Genomic DNA, 24874 nt, shown 5'->3' with positions numbered 1-24874 from the left:
GTATCAGGGCATCACCCCTCATCAGCCAGAGTCGCTTGAATTCAGTAACACAGTGAGCCCGGTACCCACATCTGGGCATACCCGGCACACTTAGAGCAAGACAACAAAAGACACGCAGACGATGGATGGAATGCAGAGCAAATGAAACATCCACCCCAGTCAAGAGACTTGGTTTAAATCCATTGTTTTTTTGCTCACCATGCCACCCTAGTTTGGACCCAGCCATATGCAAATCAGTCTTGACCCTGTGCCTCATGGGAACAGCCCAGCCTGACCTGCCATGCCAAGCCCTCCCTGGACCAGAAACAAGCATCCTGGGACCGGTTTTGGGGCATCACCCCTCAACAGCTTTTCTAAAAAAGGCATTTTAAGAATTGTGACTCAAAATCTGACTTTTCCATTAAAGGGGAATTTTCACCACAATTCCATACACACCAAACTCGATATGTATACCTGCTCTCAATTAAAAGTTATCACTCATTAAATATAATAAGGTACCCAATGTTATTCTATGGGAGTGGTTGACTTGCAGTAGTGAAAAACAAATGTAACAGTTTTTCACTACCAGGACATGTAAAACCTAAAAGTACATGTCCAACTTTTTAAATACTGCACCCCGCCCTCTGGGCTGTTCAGGGCCTATGGGTGACTTATAGGTATTAAAAAGGAAGGTGTGGGCGTAGCAGAAGGTTTATTTTGTCAGTCGAAATGGCAGTTTAAAACTGCACCTACAGGCTGCTATGGCCCAGTAGGTACTCAGACATCTCTCTTCTACTTCAGTGCACCTTGACCTTGCCTTGCTCTTTTGACTAGTGTTAGTGTCTGTCTCCTGCCATTTTTTAGGTCGAGCCTACAGTGTGCATGCCTGTCTACAAGACCTGTTGGATTTAATCAAATAAAATGACTGTCTTTGCCTGCCTATGTGAATGCTGGCTCCGCCCCCCTGTGTTGTGTCTGATGATGAGCCCCCACCTGACAAAGGGAAAGAGGAGCCTTGTCAACAAAGTGCTCCACACTCCCCAGAACCAGTTAGGACTGGTTCCCCCTAAGCCCTGTGCCAGGGCAGCCAAAGAAAAATGTTGATATGAATATTGGAACTGTGACCCCATGAAAGTGGTATGCTTTTGTGCTTCCAGGCGACTTGCTGCTGCTGGGCCCCAGGAGGAACCGTCACGAGGGACTGCCTTCCTGCTGGAGGGTCCTGTGTGCTGGCCTGCCTGGGACCAGCCTTTGCCCCCTGGAACTTTAGACCTGAGCACCCTGTGCGAGCTAATATTTCTCTCCCAGGACAGGGAGCGTGCTGGTGCCTTTGCATCGCTGAGTGGTGACCTGCATTGAGGGAATCCCGATGTGGGAATTCCCCCGCATTGCTGGCTTTTTGCGGGAGCCCTCCCCACATTTTTGCTTATTTATCGAGCGGGGGACAACCCCACATTTTGCCAAGCGAGCGGGAGCCTACTCCGCATTTTGGTGCGCTTTTGCAGGTCCCCACCCCGCTTTTATGCACTTTTAAAGAGCGGGGGCCACCCCGCATTGTTGCTTTAGCAGAAGCCCACCCCGCATTTGCCAGGAGCCGCTGCCACCGCACTGCCGAGATCGGCCCAGAGGAAGTCAGGCGCTCGTGCCTGGTTAGGGGCGTGGCCTGACTCATGCGAGCCGGAAAGGAGAATCCAGGCGAGAGCCCACCACGCACTGGACGGTGCTGGGGGAAGCCTGTGGAAAAACCGGAAGCCAGGCGGAGGTGCAGCCTGGTTGAGGGTGGGCTCCCGTGTCCACGTGGAGCCACACAGGCCCATCGAAATCAATACTGGTCCGCCCGTTTTGGGCAGCCAAGGAGGAGAGGCCAGCCAGAGGAGTCCCGAGTGAGGCTGTACATGAGCCCAAGGACACCGGAGAGGTCAGCCAGAGGAGTCCTGAGACGCCCCGGTGAGTGGGGCTGAAGTCTGCCTGTTGTTGGTGCCTGCTGTGGCAACCATCTGTTTTGGTAACATTGGAGAAGCAGCCCCAGTGAGTGGGGCTGTGAGGGAGCCTTCTGCTTCGTGTTCGTTCGGTGCCCCGGTAAAGGGAGGCTTAGATGGTCAGAGGAGCCCCGGCAAAGAGGGGCCACGTAGAGCAGTATGGGTGCTCTCGAGGCACGGTAGTGCCCCCCAAGCGCCTCGAGACCCTATGGGTAGGTAGTGCGCTCTACAAATGTCTTTGATTGATTGATTGATTGATTTATTTCTCTTTTGGGCAATGTTGTTTGAGAGTCCCAGTCGGGGCTCAGAAGGCACAATGGTGCCAAGCCTAATTCTCCAGCTGACCCGCGAGGGAGAGCGGGCAGCTGCAACATTGTTGGGCATTCCTTTTGAGGAAAGAGAAAGGGGTGAGGTGCACCCCAGCTTCCAGTGCATTGCACACCTTGCTTCTGCTGCATTGCCAGCCAGAGGGCCACTTGGAAAGCCCTACAGAAGCCCTGACGTTTTGGACATAGGGAATTTGAGCCCCAGTGAAAGGCCAGTTGGCCTGGGGTCAGTTCTGTGTTTAGGCATAATAGGTTTATTCATAATAGGGTACATGCCTAATGTAATGATGCATAACGGGATGCCTACCGAGAATGCATAATGGGTTTATGTTTATGAGGTTTTTTGCCTACTGTGAAGCTGATCTAGTGTGATTTATGTGATGCCTAATGAGATTGCATGATGTGTTTATGCTGGTGTGACCTATTGCGTAATGTGTTTATGCTAATGAGGTTTGAGGCCTTATGTGTTTTATGCCTAATGTGATGATGCTGAGGTCATTAGTGTACCAGTAGTTACTGGTTGTGTTTTATATTTACTACCTGCATTCTGATGGTTCTCACCACGGCCCAATTGGCCTAGTCCTGTATAAAATCCCCTGTGAATATTGCCTAGTGCCAGTTGGCACAGTGTACATTGTGTGATTATGTTTCTAATGTGTTTTGGAAAATACAAAAGCTATTTTGTTTTATATAACCTTGTGCAGAGTCTCTTTTGTGGTGTGCCTAGCGTGTTGCTTCTGTGTGTGTGTGTTGCACAAATGCTTTACACATTGCCTCTGGGATAAGCCTGACTGCTCGTGCCAAGCTACCAAGGGGGTAAGCAGGGGTTATCTTTAGTGTGTAATTCCCTTAACCTGACTAGAGTGGGGGTTTCTGCATGGTTTAGGCGCAAGCCCTAGCCAACCAGAAATCCCATTTCTAACAAGAGGCAAGAACATAAACCACTGAGGCTGAAAAGAAAAATATGACTGGCTGAGAAAATGTTGAGAAAAGCACAGGCTCAGTATGAAAGAATAGAAACAAAATGGGTAAACAGAGCTGGGCGGAAGTCTCTACACTGCACTTGTGATATTACTCATGCGAGTAGGAGGCCATTTTTGTATGGACTCAAACTTCCAGATGCTAAAAAAAGTATTTCCAAAACGTAATCTCTCAATCCTCTAGAAGGAGAGGAAAGTAAACGATGGTGTGGAGCTACCACACATAGCGCCTGCTAGCAAGTACTTCTGAGCAGACGTGCAGGTTCTCTCTAGTGCAGCACCCGTCGAGTCCTCTCTCCATGGGCTGTCAGCAGCGGACAAGAATGCTCCGATTCACGGTGAATAGGACATGGTTTATAGACGTGACCGCATGGCCTAATGGATAAGTCATTTGACTTTGGAACAGAAGATTGAGGGTTTGAGGCCCTTGGTGGTTGGACTCCTTTTGAGCAATTACAGCAAGTACATTTTATGAAATCTACAATCCTGTTCCGCATTTCAATGTTTTTGTTTCTAAACCTATGCAGGATGCTGCTAAGGAGGTGGTGATTCTAACAAATGCACACACACCTCTCTTAATACATAAACTTGCTGCAAAATAGTAAATTGTAACTATTTGGAAACCACTACACTAAAGCACTGCAGGCTGTTCCTCACTGCAGCGCTTCCTAGTGTCTGTCTTTCACTAGAGCACTGTACAGTGTCCCTCACACAGCACTGCACAGCATCCCTCACTACAGCAATGCGCAGCATCCCTCACTAAACCACTGCCCAGTGCCCTTCACTAAAAGACTACCCAGCACCCCTCACCAGAGCACCGCACAGCATCCCTCACTAGAGCAACACACTGTTTACCTCACTAAAGCACTACACTTTGTCCCTCACTAAAGCACCACAGTGTCCCTCACTAAAGCACTGTGCAGCGTCCCTCACTAAGAACTGCAGTGTCCCTCACTAAAGCACTACACAGCGTCCTTTCGTAAAGCACTGCCCAGCATCCCTCACTACAGCACCGCACAGTGTCCCTCACTAAAGCAGTACACAGCGTCCTTTGGTAAAGCACCGCCCAGCATCCCTCACTAAAGCACTACACAGCATCCTTAACTAAAGCAGTGTGCGGACTGTCTGTCACTTAAGCACTGTCTGCACTGAGCAGCTCTCACTGTACTCGTGTAGGAAAAACACTATGGAGCAGCACAGAAGTCAACTAAAGGCCCTCCCAGGCCATCAGAAGCAGCACATGTTGCACCTGTTCCAAGCAGGGTGCTTCTCTGAGGTGAGCTCCAAAACCTTAGAATACCTGAGCCCACTAAAGGGGGCAGCAATTTGCTTTTCTTTTCAGACACCTTCAACTTCTTCCCAAATTAATGTTACCACATGGACTCTTATAGCTATGGGCAATAAAGTCTTTCAGTCTGTGCCTTTGTTTTCAAAAATGTTAATAAGAGATAATTATTGTCTATGTCTATGTTGGGGTATTTGTAGAGCGCACAGTTACTCCCAAGAGTGTCCTGGTGTTAAAAGGCTGAAAGGAGAGCAGCGGGGAGGAAAGATTATTGGCAAGAATAGAGCCAAGTTTTCTGTTTCTTTCGAAACAGAGGGGTCGATTCAATGCTTCTTAAGTGAAAGGGCATTTTGTTCCCGAGGACAGGACTAAGGTTAGAGAGAGCCTTGCCCCCTGTCCTCTGGAACAAAATGCCCTGGGATCACCTCTGGACCCTGTCCCTCATAAAATCTGGAAAGACTATGGAGATGAACTTTTTCCTACCCTCTGTAGGATTTGTAATCAGTCACTGGCTAGTGGCACGGTTCCTGCCTCATGGAAACAGGCCCTGGTATCCCCATTGTTAAAAAAAACCCTCCCTGAACCCAGAATGTCTATAGAATTATAGACCTATCTCCTTGTTACCGTTCCCTGCAAAAATTGTTGAACGCTGGGTGAGCTCAAGCCTTTCTAAACATCTGGAGTATCATCAATTTCTGGATGAAATACAATTTGGCTTTCGCCCAGCCCATGGGGCCGAAACAGCTCTACTCACTGCCATGGAGGACCTTTGAATGCTTGCAGACAGAGGTCAAGCAGTGGCTTTGATTCTGCTTGACCTGTCTGCCGCAGTTGACACGGTAAATCATGTGATCCTCCTGGAAAGACTGAGTGAGGCCGGGGTGGGCTGTGGGGCCCTGCGGTGGTTTCGCTCCTTCCTGCTTGATAGGCAGAAGATGGTGTCCCTCCTCCCCGTTTCAATCTGCTTTTTCTCCGGTGTCTCATGGGGTGCCTCAAGGTTCGGCAGTCAGCCCGATTTTATTCAACGTTTATCTGAAGCCCCTAATTACGTTGATAAAATCTCATCGGATTAATGCCATCAATTACGCAGATGATACCCAACTCATCCTCTCTTGGGAGGGTGAGGAATCGATTTCCCTGGAGTCTTTTCACGATTGTCTGCGAGATACGGCTGGCTGGCTACATAACAACTTACTACAGTTCAACGCCACCAAAACTGAGGTATTGTTCTGTGCTGGAAGCCGGATTCCTCTCCCTTTCCCGGTTAATTTCTGGCCTCCAGAATCAGTGACAAAAACTCAGCCGGTCACTACTGTTCGCAATCTGGGCGTTATGATGGATAATAAATTGAGCATGGAAGGGCAGGTTGCGAAAACGGTGTCCACTTGTTCTGCCCTTATCAGGTCCCTACGTGAGATCTTACCGCTACTTCCCTTACAGGCCCGGGCTTTGGTAGTCAGGTGTACCATCTTAAGCCGCCTTGACTAATGCAACGCGCTGTTGCTCGAGTCACCAGGCCTGCTGTTAGGCAGACTTCAAAGCGTTCAGTCCGCTGCCGCCAGATTGGCTCTTGGCTGGCCCAGAAGGTCTTCGGCCACAGCGGCGCTGGCTGAACTCCACTGGCTCCCGCTTAGGCAGCGAGTGTCCTTTAAATCCCTCTGTCTCGTCTTCAAAGCCCTGCATGAACTTGGGCCCAGCTCTCTGCAAGCCAGGTTTGCTTGGTACACCCCAACCAGAGCACTTCGCTCAGCAACTGCCTGTTTGGTGAGAGTGCCTAGATTTAAGAAGGCTAGGGCCGGGGGCAGATCTTTCGGACTTGCTGCTGCCAAACTCTGGAACAGTCTGCCCTTGGATATCCGTCAAATGGAGGAACTTCTCCCTTTTAGGAAACGGGTCAAAACCTGGCTGTTTCCAAAGGCTTAACCTGCCGGACACCTCTCTCTGCTACTTTCGTGTTGCCACTTCGTGAAGCTACAGCACCAGGATGCCTGTAAGGTGATAGCTGCGCTATATAAATGTCTTAAATAAATAAATAACTCGGGTGATAGCTAGCAGCAGATCAGAAGAACGGAGAGTTCTACGTTAGGTATAGAATGTGATTTTCCGTTTGAGATACTCTGGTCCGGACCCAGGGCTTTCTGGGTAATGAGTAAGGTATTAAAGGTTATTCTCTTTCTTACTGGGAGCCAGTGAAGGCTCCTCAAGAGGTGGGACACATATGCCTTGCGGGGCAGCTCAAAAATTGTACAGGCAGCTGCATTCTGGACAAGCAGAAGTCTGTCCAGCAGATAGCAAGGCATGCCAAGATAGAGACTATTCCCATAGTCCAACCGAGATATAATCAGGGCTTGAGTCACCTGTTGTCAAGCCGTTCTTGAAAGAAAAAATAATAATTTCCGCAAAAGACGTAACAGAAAAGACAGATGCACACCACCGCATTGACTTAGGCGTGGAAGAGCAGTTGGTTGTCCAATAGGAACCCCAGAGATTTCACGGCCGGGTTGTTATTTGTCAAGGGGGCAGCAACGTCAGCAGGCCAAAAGACTTGCTGCGGTGTAACTCTATCTTCCCTGCACTACATTTCAGTTGATTCGCAACCAGCAACACAAAAACAGCTGAAAAGCAGGCACTGATAGAAAACAACGGGTATGGTTTGCGGTTCTTCCATGAAAACAACAGCTTCGTGTCATCAGCATAAACACAATTTTAGCCCCCTGCGATAACAAGGGGTGAGAGGTAGATGTTAAACAGGGTCGGACTCAAAGCCTACCGCTGCAGGACTTCAAACTTCAACTGGCGTAAGGCAGCAGAGTAAGGGTGGCGCCAGACCTCTTGCTATCCTCTCCTTAAGGAAGGATGCCATCCATTTTCAGGCCTGATCCCTGATGCCAATCGAGTAGATCAGAGACAGAAGCATATGGTGTGAGACCATGTCGTACGCTGCCGATACGTCTAACAAGATCAGCAGCGCTCTCTCACTTGCTTCCAGATTCAGCCGAATGAAGTTGACTACCTCCAAAAGGGCAGTTTCCGTACTATGATTAGGTCGGAAACCAGACTGGCTAGGATGAGATAAGCAGTTGAATTCAAAAAAGGAGGATACCTGCTGATTAATGTGTTTCTCCAAGATTTTTGAAAAGTCCGGGAGGAGGGAGATGGGTCTATAATTGGCGGGATCATAAGGATTCGCTTGTGCCTTTCTTAACAATGGGATGACCCTTGCTTGTCGCCATTTAGAAGGATCCGTAGCAGATGAAAGGCAGAAATTCAATAGCTGGTTCACAGATGACTTTAAGGCTTCTGCTCCAAGGATTAAAATAGAGGCGGGCGGGGTCCAATGGAGAACCTGACTTAAGTCCTTTTAGGTCCTAAGAGAATCTTCCAGGGAAATAGGGTCAAAAAGGTTCAAGGAACAGGTCACTGGTAAGGGTGGTGTACAGTGGTACGGTGTGCCCTGATCATTGACCCCTTCTGAAACAGGGACTGAAGTACTATCTCCCAACAAAGGTGGAGGGAGGCTAGCCTGGATGGAAACAATTTTTTCTTGAAGGAATGAGGCAAGGCTCTCGTACCATTCCTCAGAAGGCGGTAACTCAATGAGCCCGCTTTGGGCGTACAGAACGATTTTACAAATTTAAAAACTTCTTTTGAATGATTACCTGCCTTTAGAATTCTGACATCAAAATTGTTTTTTTTGGCTAGCTTAATCCCTTTGTGGTAGGATCTGAGCACTGTTTTAACATCAGTTTTGGTCACACGACAGTAGTTCATCCTCAAACTATCTGTTTACATATTAATTTAGATGCTTTCAGAGATGATGCAAACCATGGGCTCGGCACTTTAGATCACTTCTGTTTTGTACTAATTTCCGGGGCCAACGTCAGACAGGTGGACTCAATCCAACCCTCAACCTAGTCCACATCCTCGCTAATTGTGGCAGTTAGACGGGGTCTACTGTAAAGCTGCTTCAGCACCTGAAAGGCCCTCTACGGCATCTATTCTCTTAACTTTCTACACCTCAATTTTTTCTTTCTACCACCATGGGAGGTAGATCCTTCTCCTACTTGGCGGCCAAGACCCGGAACTCACTCCCCACGCACCTCCGCCTTACACAGAACCACATCTCCTTCAGAAAAGAACTTAAAACCTGGCTATTCGATAAATAATGAACCCCTCCCCAAGCACCTTGAGACCCTCTGGGTGAGTAGTGCGCTATATAAATTCTTGAACTTGAACTTGAACTCCAAGAAAAAAAACGCATTTGCAATGCACTTGATCTAATATTTGCAAGAGTTTAAGCTAATGGCATTATAAATGGCAATGCCTTTTATTTATCTGTTTCAAAAACAACACATAAGGGGGGCGTGGCTGGCAGCCGAACATGGCGGCAGCATAGAGGACTAGCTCCGGCGGGGAAGCGACCTCTCCATCTATCCGCACGATAATCCGTGACTGTTTGTTACCTCCAACGGCGGCACCGAACGCCCGGGACCGGGCGGGACTGGCGGCAGGTCTCCAGACGATAATCGACCATTGAAAGCCGGAGTTATCGTCGAAAGTTGAATCGACCGGAGCCTAGGCCCACCTCCGGGCCCTCAAGTGCTAGCTGAGTCCGACCGGAAGTGCAGCCTGCCTGGCAGCCGCAGACAGGAAGTGGTCGGTGCAGGAGCCCCACGCCCAGTAACGGTCCTGTCCTGCGTCATTCGACTCGCTCTCTTCAGCGACGTCTCATTGGAAGGGTGGCCGCACACTACCGAAGCCACCGACCACACTTTGCCCGACAGACCGTGTAAGAGTCTAACTTTTAACGACAGAGGTCCTTACGTCCGGCACCGGGAACAGCGCGGCAACAGCCCGTCTACCTGGCACCCCACCGGACCGACGAACTGTATTCCCTCCGTGACCGAACGATGGCCGGGAAAGGTGTGAAAGGCGGCACAACCCAGACTCGTATTGACCGCTTCACCAGCAACAGGACCGCTTCCCCTCCGGCGGAGGGAAAAACTCCCCCTGTGAAACCAGGCGAGTCCGGGGGGCCGAAGAAGGCGACACTGGACGATATCATGAAGGCTCTCACTCAGGTCCAGGCAACGGTGGGCTGTATCTCAACAGAAATCACCCTAATCCGCGCTGACTTTCATAAAATGGCGGAAAAGGTAGGCTCTCTGGAGCTCGTCACGAAGTCGCTGGTGGAGGATGTCTCGGAACTGCAGACGGCCATGGAAGCGGTCATGGCCGAAAACAAGCACCTTAAGGACAAACTCGACGACCAGGAGGGCCGCTCCAGGCGAAACAATGTGCGCATTCTTGGCGTTCCGGAGTCAGAAGGTGTGAGGGCTACGGATCTCTATGTGGAGGAACTCATTAAGACTCATCTTAAACCCAAGGGCCTGTCGGCTTTCTTTTCTGTGGAGCGAGCCCACAGAGTCCCGGGTGGTCAACCGAAACCAGGGGCCGCGCTGCGGCCGATCCTAGCGAGACTTTTTAACTTCCGTGACCGGGACATCATCCTGCAGGCGGCACGTGTCTCGCCGCCGGTGAAAATTCTTAACTCAACGGTAGCTTTCTTCCCGGATTACACGGCGGAAGTGGCCAGGCGGCGAAAGACATTCTTGGACATTAAAAGAGAACTTAGGAAACGGGAACTCCCATATTCTATGATCTTCCCAGCCAGGCTTCGGGTGGTGGCGGAAAATAGAACATGGTTTTTTGATGACCCAAGCACTGCGCGAGACTGGCTGGACGGCTGGCGTCCGGCTTCCCACTCTCGTCGCCCTGGACGGACTAAGACCGGCTCGCCTCACTCTGATTCCGCCGCTGCAGGTGCCGAGGGTACGAACAGTGGCAGAAGTTCTCCGATACGAGACGAACCTGCTTTGAGTCCGGAGGTGGACCCTTGACCACATGGGTGCACTGTAAAAGTTTGGTACTGTGGCTGGAACCGTCATGGACACTGGGCCGAGGGCCTCCGTGGAGGGAATGAGGGGCCGCTGATTCCGGAGCGCTCCTCACCCCCAACGAGCAAGTAACTGTGTGTTTTCTATGGGGTGGGATGAAGCACTCTGCTAGATTGGGGTGGCGGGCAGTTTGGAGTCCGTGTAGCAGGGAAGCAGGGAGGGTGGGGTTGTTGGGAATGGGGGGGTTGTGTTGGTTGTTTAATTTGAAATGTTTGGCTCAACTTCTTATCTTGGTACTGCTAGTGCTCACGCTTGACCGTATTCCTTACACCGGGTATATCGCCTCTGCTCCTCGATCACTGTATCGGTACTCGCACACGCTTAGTTACGATGGCCTGGGGTTTTCCCTATTTGTTATGCCTCCGCCCCGCCCTCTAGGGCGCTCAACTGTCCGATTGACCACAATATGGCGGATCCCCCGCGGCCTGCTGTAGTAACGCATGACACTGGGGTGGGGGCGGTACCACCGCTTCGGGTAGTGTCCTGGAATGTGCGGGGGTTGGGTGATAAAGTGAAGAGAGGGCTGGTCCTACAATGCATTAAGAGACTGAACTGTGATATCGCCCTCCTCCAAGAGACACATTTAGTGGGGGTTGCCTCCAAAGCCCTGGATAGGAGAGGATACCGCATGCTGATACACTCAGACTTTACTTCGGGATCCCGGGGAACTGGGATATGGGTAAAAAGGACGTCACGTTTCATTCACCACTCCACAAAAACAGATCAACATGGCCGCTTCGCGGCGGTGTGTGGACAATGGGAGGGCGTGCCCATCAACGTGGTGTCTGCGTACATCCCGCCGGCGCTACATTCATCGGCACTTCCGGCCCTGGGTAAATTTCTTTTGGAACTCCCGGAAGGGGATTTGTTAGTGGGCGGAGATTTCAATGCATTGGCTGATTCTGATATGGACAGGTTCCCGGCTCGCCCCCTCCCTACCGGCCCAACGAAATTCAGGGACTTCTTAGAGGCACAGGGTCTGGTAGACATTTGGAGGCAGCTTCACCCTACCGATCGCCATTATTCATACTATTCCTCCACTCATGCTTGCCTGTCGCGCATAGACTATTTCCTCACACTGGGGGGCGGTAAACTCACTTTTGACAATGTACACATCGCACCACGGGGTATTTCAGATCACTCTCCCCTGCTCGCTACGCTGTCCTGCTCTGCCACGGCCCGCACGCGTCTCTTTCCCATCTACCCTGGCTATCTTAAAACTCCCCCGATCCGAAAATCCCTTAAAACTGCCACTAAACTTTACTTCCAGGAGAACTCCGGGTCGGTGTCCTCGCCGACGGTTCTCTGGGAAGCATACAAGACGGTGCTCAGGGGCCAGGCCATTTCGACCATAGCCGACCATAAACGCAAACAGAAACTGGAAATGGTCGAACTGGAACTGCAATTAGAACAAGCAAATGCGACCCACATGGCCACCCCGTCGGAGGCCACCAGGCACGCGCTGACTCTCTGCCAGCTAAAACATGACGACTTTCTCCGCCGTAGGGTTTTGGAGCGGATCGAATCGACGGCATGCAGAGTTTATGATGTAGGCGACAAAGCCAACAAGTTGTTGGCTTGGTTGGACAAAAAGCGGGACGGAGGAAGGCATATCCTGCAGTTGCAAGACCACACGGGGACGCTTCACACGCACCCTCCCAAGATAGTTGACCTCCTGGCAGACCACTTTCAATCAGTTTACACCCCAGAAGTGGTGGTCACGCCGAGACAGGCAGAACTGGCGCTCCAAGAGGTTGAGGTGGAGGGGCTAACGCCGGAGGTGCAAACCGAGCTGGAAGCGGATCTCACGGTGGAGGAACTCCGTATGGCGATAGGCGCACTGCACACGGGCAGAGCGCTGGGCCCGAACGGGATCCCAATCGAATGGTTCCAAACGATGTCCGACACACTGGGCCCACCGCTACTGGCCATGTTCGAGAACTGTCGTGAGTCAGGAACGCTGCCATTGGATCAGCGCCTGGCAACGATAGTAGCTATCCCAAAACCTGAGAAACCTCCAGAATGTTGTGCGTCCTACCGCCCGATCTCGCTACTCAATGCAGAGGCGAAGATTCTGGCGAAGGTGATCGCTAATCGACTGACCCCACACCTTGGCCAGTTGATCCACCCGGACCAATCCGGCTTTATGCCTCACAGGAGTACAGCATTAAATCTCCGTAGAGTACACGGCGCGTTGGCGCGTGCGCACTCCTTGACAGAGCCAGCAGCCATCCTGTCGCTGGACGCCAGGATGGCCTTCGACATGGTGGAGTGGCAGTACCTGTTCGCAGTCCTGCACCGGATGGGCTTCGGTCCGAAGTTCCTATCCTGGATCCGACTACTCTACACAGGCCCAGTAGCTCACGTAGCGGCCAATGGCCATATCTCTCGGGCGATCTCCTTGGCGCGTGGAACCCGCCAGGGCTGCCCCCTCTCCCCATTACTGTTCGCGTTGGTCCTTGAACCCCTCGCGATCGTCCTCAGAACGACACCACTGTTGAGAGGCATCAGGTGGACGGAGACCTGGGAAGATAGAATATCACTGTATGCGGATGATATGCTGGTGTACATATCGGCACCCGAACTGAGTGTCCCGATTTTACTGGCGCTTTGCGACAAGCACGGTGCGGCCTCTGGTTACACAATTAACTGGACGAAATCGGTCCTTTATGTACTGAAGGGCCCTCGCCCAGTCCTCCCGGACCATTGTCCGTTGGTGGTGACAGATTTTTCCTTCAAATATTTAGGTATCCATGTCACTAACGATATGACCGTCTTCACCAATCGAAATCTAGCGCCCCCCCCTCCTCCGTTTGAAGGCAGACGTGCGGCACTGGTCGTCCCTGCCGCTCACACTTTTAGGCCGCGCTGCGCTGTTCAAAATGATGGCGCTCCCGCGCTTCCTCTACGTCTTTGAGAAAGCGCCTGTCGTGATTCCGCCCTCCTACTTCCAGAAGATTACCGCGATGGTTACCACTCTACTTTGGGGTGAGCGTCCCCCGAGGATAGCGCACCTCAAACTGAACCGCGGCTGGTACGATGGTGGCATTGCGCTACCGAACGTACAGCTTTATTACTGGGCGTCCCAACTTAAGGTCCTTAACCAATGGGTCCATGCACCACACACTGACCCGGCGTACATGGCGGACAGGGCCCAACTCGGGACACAGAGTCTCCTGGCCCCCCTCTATAACCATAGTCTACTCAAGAACCTGATTGGCCCCACTAAACACACAATCACCCTATGGTACAGGGCACTTACCAAGCTACAGTGGAAGGGAGTCATTACGAAGCTTACCCCGCTTTGGGACACTAAAAAACTGGGCTGCCTGAGGACCAGTAAAGGGTTCACCCAATGGGACAATATAGGCATTTCTACGGTGGGGGACCTCTGGACGTCCACTGGGGTGATACCATTCGAGCAACTCCAACAACAATATGAGCTGAGCCCCACGGAAACATATAGGTACGTCCAAATCAGGCACGCTCTCCTGGCGGTGTTGGAGCCGGGAACCACAATCCCGGAATCCTCGCCCCTAGAAGACCGGCTCCTCACGGATTACATGCAAACGAAAGCCACCTCACTCACCTATCGCAAATTGCTGAACAATCTCCCTGACCCCTTACAGACCCTGCGAGAAAAATGGGAGGATGCGCTGGGCGCTATGGATGAGACGGACTGGAACGCTGCTGTAGCATCCCCGAGGGAGGCTGGGGTTTCCGCAAGGTTCAGACTCATACAACTGAAAATACTGCACAGAACGTACTACACGAGGACCACCCTACACAAAATGCACAGGGCTGACTCCCCTCGTTGTCTTAGAGGATGTGGGGAGGATGGCACACTACTGCACACGTTGTGGGGCTGCCCTCTCATTGCCCGGTACTGGCAACAGGTCATGCGCACGATTTCCCAGGCCCTTGACACTTCCCTCACACCCGAACCGCGCCTCTGTCTTCTGAATGTTTGGGAGGGCACTGATCTTAACCTCAGACAACGGCAGTGGGTTACAATTGGAACAATGCTGGCTAAGCGTGATATCGCACAGAGATGGGGGGTGGCTGAGTTACCTACCTTGTCGCTATGGTGTCAACATATGGACAAACTGATGTTAACTGAACGAACTGTCTACAAAGTGAGAGCGAATCCAAGGAAATGGAACGGGGTGTGGGAGGCCTGGAATAGATACAGAGGGGACATATGTGACCCGCTTCAGGAGGCTGAAGACGAAGACTCGGAAGATGAGGAGGAGATGATTGGCTAACCTGTGGGCTGCCACGGGGCAAGACTACTACTGTACTCATATAGTGGGAACTCCTGCTCACGTCCTGCGGGGGGTGAAGGGGTTAGGCCTGGGTGGGGGGTCGGGGTGTTCTACTAGCGTATTCTGTTCTATATTGCTTCGCATCTAAGCACTATTATTGAGCCACTTTGTTTGGTTTGTTTTCCAACGTTTTATACATGGAACAGTTAGCGAAAATGTTATTTAAAAAAAGTAAAACTTCATGACTCCGATGTTTCTCTCCTGATGGTCTGCCGTATCATCCTCATCCTTTGCTGCCGGACCGGAGGGTTGTCGGCTAAATAGCTGTGTATTGCTACGGGACATCGTGTTCCTTTCTCCTGTCATGATTACTGTGTAATTGTCTTGTTGTTAAATGGATGATGAACATCAATAAAAGTTTTTACACCAAAAAAAAAAAAAAAAAAAAAAAAAAAACAACACATAAATAAAAAGCATTATCATTTACAATGCCAATTGCTCACACTCCCACAAATACTCGACCTATTGCATTGCAAATGCTTGTCTTGTTAGTTGCTCATTCTGCTTAACTCAGTAACTGCTCTTTCTTGTTTGTGTCATTTGTTCTTCCCCTGCCTCTAAGTAACTTCTCCTTTTTGCATCCTATATTCCTCTTAACTGCCCCTTTTTCCTCCTCTTACTACTCTGTTGTGCATCTTAGTCTCTTCAGTCATTTTTCCCCCCTGATTTGCTGCGCGGATTGCATTTTTTTGCCTTACAGCTCCCGCCGGACTTTCCCGCTCTCCCTGCCAGACTTTCCCACCCTTGCTGAGCCCGCCCACCACTCCCCTGTCTCCTCCCACTCTCCAAGGCCCAACTTAACGGAGGCTGCAGCGCAGTTGTGCAGCGGATGTACGCCGTGGGCGTACCTGCAGCGCACCTAGGGCAAGCCCATCTGGACCCGTCTGAGCCTGGACCACGCCTAGCTCCAGGAACCCTGGTCCAAATGCCTCCCTCAGCTTCACCACTGACAAACTCCACCTTTTTAACCCTGGATGCCACCACAAATCCTGCTGCTGAGTCACACCTAAGTCCACGGTGGGCCCCTTTGCCTGCTCACTTTGACACTTCAGGTGATGCTACATACCTGCTCCCACTGCCCACACACACATACCACACCCCTCACCAAGTCAGAACTCAAGACCCGCACTCACGCAGCACTAAGACAACACTCACTCGCATGCGTGAGACTCAACTCATGATCACTCAGCAAGTACTCCAATGAGATTTTTGACCTCATCAACTCCAACGCACTAGACCTCCTCTTCCTCGCCTAAACCTAGTCCAACCCTGCATCAGCGCCAGAAATCGCGGCAGCCATCCCTACTGGATGCAAAATCCTGCACCAGGTCTGAGTCCTTAAACCTGGAAGAGGATTCACCATCATCCACAGAGACACCATCAAATGCACCTCTTACACTGACCCAGAAGTAACTTTTATGTAATAATGCACTTCAAGCTTCAAATAAAACCACAATCAAAGGCACCCTTGCCTATTGGCCCCCAGGAACTCACATCCACTTCAGCAACCTCCCCGCCAATGTCACAGCACTCCTTGCCATGGGTACCAAAGACTTCATACTCAGGTGCAATTACCTATATGGTCCTATGGATTCAAACTCCAAGTCTTGCTCAAACAACTACAGAACAGCGGCCTTACCCAACTCGTAGAAGGCCCTACACACATCCCCCGAAACACAATGGACCCCATGTTCTCCTCCAGCGACAAGGTTAAAGTCAGCCACATTGCATAATTCACATGGATGGACCACTCCATCATCCACTTCCACATAGCAGTGCCACCAACAACACCTTCGGAATGTAGCAAAACCTCAAGCCGCTGCTGGAAGAAAGTTACAGAAACACCCTTCAACTCAACCACCCATGCCCCACCAATGACAAAATCAACTACAGTAATAACTTCAAAAACAGTATCACCACCTGTGCCAATACCCTGGCACTCCTGAAAAAACCAAACCCAAAAGATCAACAAACAAGCTACTTAATACAACGCTGACCATAGAAAATCAAAGAGAGTTTGCAAATAACTTGAAAGGAAATAGAGAAAAACCAGAGGAACAACCCCAAGAAACATGTACAGGGACGCACTTATGCACAATCACCATCAAGTAAAAAAGACCAAGAAAAAGTTCAAGTTCAAGTTCGGGCATTTATATAGCGCACTACTCACCCAGAGGGTCTCAAGGCGCTTGGGAAGGGGTTCATTATTTGTCGAATAGCCAGGTTTTAAGTTCTTTTCTGAAGGAGATGTGGTTTTGAGTAAGGCGGAGGTGAGTGGGGAGTGAGTTCCAGGTCTTGGCAGCCAGGAAGGAGAAGGATCTGCCACCCATGGTGGATTTTCGGATGCGCAGGACTGCGGCGAGGGCTTGATTGGACGATCTTAGTTGGCGGGTGGGTTTGTAGAAGGACAGTCGAGTGTTGAGGCATTCGGGTCCTAGATTGTAGAGGACCTTGTGTGCGTGGGTGAGAAGACGGAATGTAATTCTTTTGTTGACGGGAAGCCAGTGGAGGTCTTTTAGGTGTCCGGTGATGTGATCTTGGCGAGGGATGTCCAATATGAGTCTCGCTGATGCGTTTTGGATGTGTTGGAGTTTTTGCTGTAATTTTGCTGTGATTCCGGCGTATAGTGTGTTACCATAATCCAGTCGACTCGTGACCAGTGGGTGGGTGACAGTCTTTCTTGTCTCGAGGGGGATCCAGCGGAAGATCTTTTTGAGAATGCGAAGTACGTTGAAGCAGGAGGATGAGACTGCGTTGACTTGTCTGGACATCGAGAGAGAGGAGTCTAGGATGAAGCCAAGGTTACGTGCATGGTCTGTGGGTGTGGGTGCTGTGCCCAGAGCGGAAGGCCACCAAGAGTCGTCCCAGGCAGAGGGGGAAGATCCTAGGATGAGCACCTCTGTTTTGTCTGAGTTGAGTTTTAGGCGGCTATGTTTCATCCATTCGGCTACTTCTTTCATGCCTTCATGAAGATTGGTTTTGGCGGTGTTGGGGTCTTTGGTGAGGGAAAGGATTAATTGGGTGTCGTCGGCATAAGAGATGATGTTGAGGTTGTGTTGGCGCGCGATGAATGCGAGTGGGCTCATGTAAACGTTGAAGAGGGTGGGACTGAGTGATGATCCTTGTGGTACTCCACAGATGACTTCAGTGGCCTCTGAGTTGAATGGGGGAAGTCGGACTCTCTGAGTTCTCCCAGCTAGGAACGAGGTGATCCAGTCCAAGGCTTTTCCTTGTATGCCGATGTTGCTGAGGCGTTGTATGAGGGTGCTGTGGCAGACTGTGTCGAAAGCGGCGGAGATGTCGAGTAGAATAAGGGCCGCTGTTTCTCCGTTATCCAGTAGTGTTCGGATGTCGTCTGTCGCTGCAATGAGGGTGGTTTCGGTGCTGTGTTTGGCTCAAAATCCGGACTGAGAGGGATCGAGGGAGTTGTTGGATTCAAGGAAGGCTGCGAGCTGGCTGTTGACGGCTTTCTCAATGACTTTGGCCGGGAATGGGAGGAGGGATATGAGTCAGTCGTTTTTAAGTTCAGAGGGGTCTGCTGTGGGTTTCTTCAAAAGGGCGCTGAGTTCGGCGTGTTTCTAGCTTTCTGGGAAGGTGGCAGAGTTGAACGAGCAGTTGATGACATCACGGAGATGGGGTGCGATGATGGAGTCAGCTTTGTTGAAGATGTGGTGGGGGCAGAGGTCGGTTGGCGAGCCAGAGTGGATTGAGTTCATTAGGTGGATGGTGTCTTCAGTGGTGATTGGGTTCCAGGCGCTAAGGTTGTTAGTTGGCGGAGTAGAATCTGAGGGGGGTGGGGAGGGTTGATCGCTGGGAGTATTCTCGAAGCTGTTGTGGATGTCGGCAATTTTGTTGTATAAGAAGGAGGATAACGCATCGCAGAGGTCTTGGGAGGGAGTGATGTCGTTAGATGCTGCGGTGGGGTTGGTGAATTCTTTAACGATGTTGAAAAGTTACTTGCTGTTGTGAGTTTTGTTGTCGAGATGATCCTTGAATGCGGATTTCTTGGCGGATCGAATCAGTTGGTGGTGTTTGCGGGTGGCTGCCTTAAGGGTGGCCATGTTGTCGGTGGTTGGGGTTTTTCTCCATGTTTTCTCCAGGGTGCGGCATAGCTTCTTGGATTTTTTAAGGTCATCATTGAACAAGGGAGCCTTTTTGCTGGCTGATTTGATCTGGTGCTTTTTCAGGGGTGCTAATTCGTCAGCACTGTGGGTGATCCATTGCTTGAGATTGGTGGCCGCTTGGTTTGGGTCCAATGAGAGGGTGGGAGGGTTTTGGTTGAGTGATGTGAGGAGTTGGTCGGAGGTGGTTTTGTTCCAGTTTCTCCGAGGAATAGGTTGTGGGTGGTTGTGGGTCAGGGTGGTTTTGTAGCTGAAGTGAACACAGCTGTGGTCCGTCCAGTGGAGAGCTGTGGTGCGATCGAAGGAGATGTGCTTGCTGGAGGTGAAGATAGGGTCCAGCGTGTGTCCGGCTACATGGGTGGGGGTGTCAACAAGTTGTTTGAGTCCGAGATTGGCCAGGTTGTCCAGAAGGGTGGAGGTGTTGCTGTTGTGTTTGTTTTCAAGGTGGTAGTTGAGGTCTCCTAAAAAATGTAGTTCTCGGAGGCGAGGGCATGTGGGCTGAACCTGAACCTAAGAATGAACCTAAGAATGAAATCTAGCTTCAACAGCTACAAGGAACGTTTTGCCATTGTCAATGAATTTACCAATCTAACAGCCGCAACCCAAACCATCAATGCTACACAAGAACTCTGCAAAAACCTTTCCAACTTATTTCATGAAAAAAGTTACTAAGATCTACAGCAACTTCCAATCCCAGCCACCCCCCATCAATCTTCCCAACCTGCTAACCACAATCATAGACTACCAACTGACAGCATTGACTCTCTATCTATCTAGAACTTGAAGCAATAATGAAGACAGACTTATAACGCATAGGGGGGTTACCCCAGACAAATCACTAGGACCTGGGTAAAGTTTGGTACATAGAACAAATGGCCCTAGTGGACACAATGTTTAAGACAAATATTTTAAGCTCACCTGAAGAATTAATTCAGAACAATTTCAAGATAAAATTCCGTACATTTATTCATTTGGAACACAAATTCTCATGTTCCCGGAGAATGCAGCAAAAGTACATATTAAAAGAATTCACAGAATTCAAAAGAGGTGCCCCATTATGAAAGGAAAGGTAAGTGCAACGTAGTACAAAAGTGAGGGTAAGTGGGAGAGGGAGGGCAGTGAGCAATGTACATCTAAATCATATAAAGTGCCAATCCAGCCTATGGTCCATGGCTAATCTATTTACAACACCATAGTTTATGGACACATGGAGAACCTATCACTGTTGTCCACAATGGTAAATGCAATGTATAGCTGTCGATGTTTCGACAATGGGGGATGAATGTAGACTATCAGTTGTTCAGGAGGATGTTCCAAACTGAAGACGGAGCAATGAGCCGGCAGTTACAGTCATTGAAGAACAATGGCCAAATTGTTATCAAGCCAGCGGACAAGGGTGGAGCAATCGTGGTCCAGAACACAACTGACTATAAAACGGAGGTCCTTAACCAGCTCGGGATGGCATTAGAGACACCCGTCTGAGGACTGACCCCACCAAGGAGGTGACCAAGATGATTCTAAAAGTGACAGAAGAAGGTCGCAAAAAGGGTTTCTAATCAGGTTTGGAATCTACCTTCCTTAATCGGAAACATCCCTGACTTTCTACAATCTATACCTTACCAAAGGTGCACAAGAGTTGCTGCCGACCAGAAACACAATTCTGCCCTCCTGCTGCTGAGCCAGGCTTGAGCAGGTGAAGGCAGAACAATAGGCATCCTGTCATAGGGAGGTGTCACCACCTCCCAGACAAGATTTAGTGTATTGGGCAGGGTGGGTGCCCTTGCCAGCACCACTCAGTCTGAATGAGGGGCACATTTGGTGTCCCCATGCATAGTCCTGTTCAAACCAGCTCCCACTCTGGCACAAAACTGGACAAAGGACATGAGAGTAACCTCCCCTATGTCCAGACCCTCCCCTGGGAGGGTGCCCTGAATCTTCCCAACCCTTTCCCTAGGGTACTTAAGGGCTTAGCTGGGTGTAGCTCCCTCAATTCATTGTGGGATAAGATTCAGATCAGACACCACTTCTACCTTATGGGCACTCTGGACTTCGCTGGACTTTTTTTGGGCCTGACTTTGTCTCCCTTCCAGTCCGCTGCATCGCCTGTGCCTGTACATTGAAAAGGAACCTTCCAAGGCCTGTGAGGCATCAAAAACACTTAAAGAAATCTCCCTTGGAGTGAAGGTGTCACTCCCCTGCAACCGCAGGCACCGCAACAATGTCTACCGGTTCGCAGAACCCGAGCTTCTTCCGGACTCCGAACAGCTCTGCAACATAGATGGTGGTTTTCCACAGCTCCGGAGGCCTGTCCTGCCCTCTCACAAAGTTTGAGGCCAGTATCCCTCAAGGGGTTTGCAATAACCGTACCCCTGTGCATCGCATCAACTTGAGGTTCAAAGACTTGTTGACTTCTTTCCAAGATCTTTGGGCTCCAATTAGCCCCAATATCGAGCATCTCCAGTGACCAGAATCTTCAGCCACACAGCATGGTGTGCATCATGGCCTGCATCTTTTGGTGAGCTGCTTGAGGTCCTCTCACGACTCCAGTGTCTCCGGCCTATGAGTCCATTTGAGGGTCACTTTTGTTTCTTTTGGGTTCCCCTGATTGCTCTGACCTGCCCTGACTCCCCTGCTTTTGGTGATTACCCTGGACCTTGCTGGTCCCGACATTGCACCTTCTTCGACCTCTGCATGGGTTGCATTTGCCAAGGTTTGTTGCTGTTCCTGCAGGACACCGACCCCTCTGCAATCAACATCCGACGTATTACAGCTCATGTTTGGCTCCTTAACTTCCTCAGCGTCGCCTGGTCCTCACATCTGCAGAGTCAAGGTCCTCGTCAACTCTCCAGCAACACCTGACATCGGAAGGCATTTATCTTCCAAGTATCCTGGTCACCCCGGGATAGCATAGACTCTTTCCCCTCTGCTTCCAGGTACTTCTGGTCTAGAATCAACCTTCAAATTCCACTGGACACTTTCTCCTCTTCCAGCAGCTGCACTTTCCCGAAGTCCTACATAGGAAACGACAGCGGTTTCCAACACCACTTCACACTTATGCACCTGGCTTCCCTGGTGGAGGTAACGTGGGTACTAGGATATCCATGGGTGGGGTGGTTCTCCAACCTTCTGTCCTCCATGGGGTTTCTTCAGGGTCTACTGAGAAGGGAAGGTAATCTTTAAAAATCCAACCGTGACTTACGTGTTGACTTCAATGGAGCATGCGGTGTGTTCCCACACACTGCACACGCTCTCCATGGGGTCCCTATCTACTTACCTTGGGTGGTTTGTGGGTTCCCGGCACTTCTACATCCTCTCAACACTGTCTTGATCTGAGTCATGGTTCTTATACCACTTTCTTAGTATATGGTTTGGTCCCCCTCGGGGTCCACTGTGTATTTACGTGTGTTTCTTTGCTAAAGTATTGTGTGAATTGTGTTTATCTCCATGTTGGAGATATTGGTAACTACTTGAGAGTATTATGCAACAAATACATATTTTTATACATATTTGGTGTGGTTCTTTTCACTTAATCTATACTATAAGTTTGCATTCTGGTAAAACAAGCTGTTTTACGCTCCTTCTGGACTAAGCATGGAGGCTGCTCTCCACAGCTTCCATTAGAGAGCTTTCTAAGGTTGTCTAAGACCACTTAAATCAACATAACAGTTTTCTGGACTGGTGCAAGGTTTCCACTTACATAAGTGTACATCATATACCAGGCCAGCTTCTCACACAGTGCATTAATGTGTTGGTGTTGTAACTGCAGCATTTCCCTAAGGCAACAACAGCTTGAGCTGGTTCTACAAAAGCTTTAATACTCTCTTTATTAGAAACTCCTGCAAATCTCCAGAGCTACTTGCCCCTTAGTCCCATCCCACTGGGAGTGGTACCCTCTCTGTTAGCAGGCATTCATCTTAAAATGTCTTTTAACTCTTCAGAAGGTTGGCATTGTATCAGCAAGCAAACGCATGCGAGGAGCACTCTTTGAAATAATGCATGGTTTAAAAGAATCCCTTGGAAGATGCTGCCACTGCTGTGCATGGTGGTCTTCATGAAAACATAAGGAAAAACTATTCAAAGATGTGCATGCACAGACAGCCATCTGAGGGAAAATCCCAGGCTCAGAGCCAATAGGTTTTATGATTGAAAAATAAGGGCTTTGCCAATGCTTGTTTTGTTATGGAAAGTATTAACTCCAAAAATTCCAGATATAGTATACTGGTGGTAATGTCAAAATAAGCACACTTAAAACTTGGGGTCTGTGGCACCAGGGGTAAAAGCACTTGTACATCCCCTGACATTTCTTAACTTACAGTATAAGGCAGCATCTTTTTTAGGGAATACCCTTTTGTTGAATAAATTAAAAGTGGTTACCCAGTGGCGCTTCAGTGGCTTCTGCATCAGAGTGCAGTAAATATAGACCTTCATGCCCAGGTCATAGACGACTGCTGGTAGCAGAGCGTCCTCAGGAACACTGCGCTCCAAGTTGTCCCATCCCATTCGACTTCTGCATTCAGTTCCCTCAGTCACTGTGAAAGATTAACAGCCTTATTCATGAAGGTGCCGTTTTGCGAGCCCCTAATAGCGAATCATAGCGATTCGCTATTAAGGACTCGCAAAACGGTAATCATGTAGGAATCGCATAATAAAATGCGATTCCTACTGATTCCTTATTTGCGATTAGCAAATTGCTAATCGCAAATAAGGAATAACTCGCCATTCATTCCTATGGGCCAAAAGGCCCATAGGAATGAATGGGGAGTATTCCTTATTTGCGATTAGCAATTAGCTAATCGCAAATAAGATTGCGATTTGAAGGGTGCCAGGGGTGTCCACAGGACACCCTGTAGCACCCCTCAAATGATCTGTGACACAGGTGTTGCACACACACATGTCCAAAGGACATGTGTGTGTGTAACATGCAACTCAGAAAAATGCATTTAAATGCATTTTTCTGAGTTTTCGCAATTTACCGCGAGGTCTGACCTCGCGGTAAATTGCGCCTAGAAATAGCGAAATCGCAAATTGAAATAGGATGTTGAATAGCATTTAAGGAATCTCAAATAGAGATTCCTTAAATGTCATTTCCTCGCACATTTGCGACATCGCAATTAGCGATTTTTGCTTTTGGGATGCTGAATCCCAAAAGCAAAAATCGCACTCGCAAAGGGCCGGATTCTCAGAATCCGGCCCTTTGCGAGCCGATTTAGCCTTCATGAATAAGGCTGTCAGTGTTTATGAAAAAGCTCACAGGTGGGCGAGCATTCTCAGTGGCGGCGCCAAGGCTGTGGAATACTTTCCCAGCAGATCTTCATGAAGAGGCAGAGTTATTGAAATGTAAGTGTTTTCTGAAAATATGGCTTTATCCACCATAGCGCCTGCTGTAAACGCTATGGTGGGCCTATTCTACATCATCTAAAGCCTGTGGGTCACCAACACAAGCTATAAATTTCAAAAACACATACATACAAACAAACATTAACATACATAGATGAGGACATACCTGCATTTCCTGTCTCCACTGATGTTCTTGTAGAAGGACCCATGGTTACCGGTCCCTGCCTGCTGGGCGAGTTCCGCTCTCCCCTTACGAGTGATCTAATGTAATGTAGGGTGGATTTGTAGAGCGCTGCTTGCCACCCGTGGGGGTATATAGGCGCTGAGGTGGCCTGATTTGCTGGATTAGCAGGAGGCTCCATGCTGGCTTGCCTTCTCAATGCTGCCTATTGATTTATCAAAGCGCTGCCAGAATTAGGTCAAAAAGTCCGAGAACTTCAAGTTTTTAGGTTTCGCCTAGCGGAAGCTGCGCTCTGCGCAGCTTTTCCGCGCAGGCGAAATCCTGTTGAGAACTGTAGTGTGGCTTTTGTTCGGCCCTCGTCCTTGATTGGCTGGCTCCGTAAACGGAGCCTTGCCATTGGACGA

At 49.8% G+C, this 24874-nt stretch overlaps 1 protein-coding gene across 1 annotated transcript in view; it reads right to left on the bottom strand.

The window, feature by feature from the left end:
- Positions 1–24641, bottom strand: part of LOC147701162 (lens fiber membrane intrinsic protein-like) — a 121153-nt gene extending 96512 nt beyond the window's left edge. Inside the window, exon 1 of the mRNA XM_086929922.1 lies at positions 24456–24641. Coding sequence (XP_086786048.1) covers positions 24456–24498 — 43 coding nt within the window. The 5' untranslated portion in view covers positions 24499–24641. The remainder of the gene's footprint in view (positions 1–24455) is intronic.
- Positions 24642–24874: the final 233 nt, after the last annotated feature.

Source organism: Lissotriton vulgaris, chromosome 7 (genome assembly GCF_964263255.1).
Source record: "Lissotriton vulgaris chromosome 7, aLisVul1.2, whole genome shotgun sequence".
Lineage (NCBI taxonomy): Eukaryota > Metazoa > Chordata > Amphibia > Caudata > Salamandridae > Lissotriton > Lissotriton vulgaris.
This window is presented reverse-complemented; position numbering and strand designations above follow the sequence as displayed.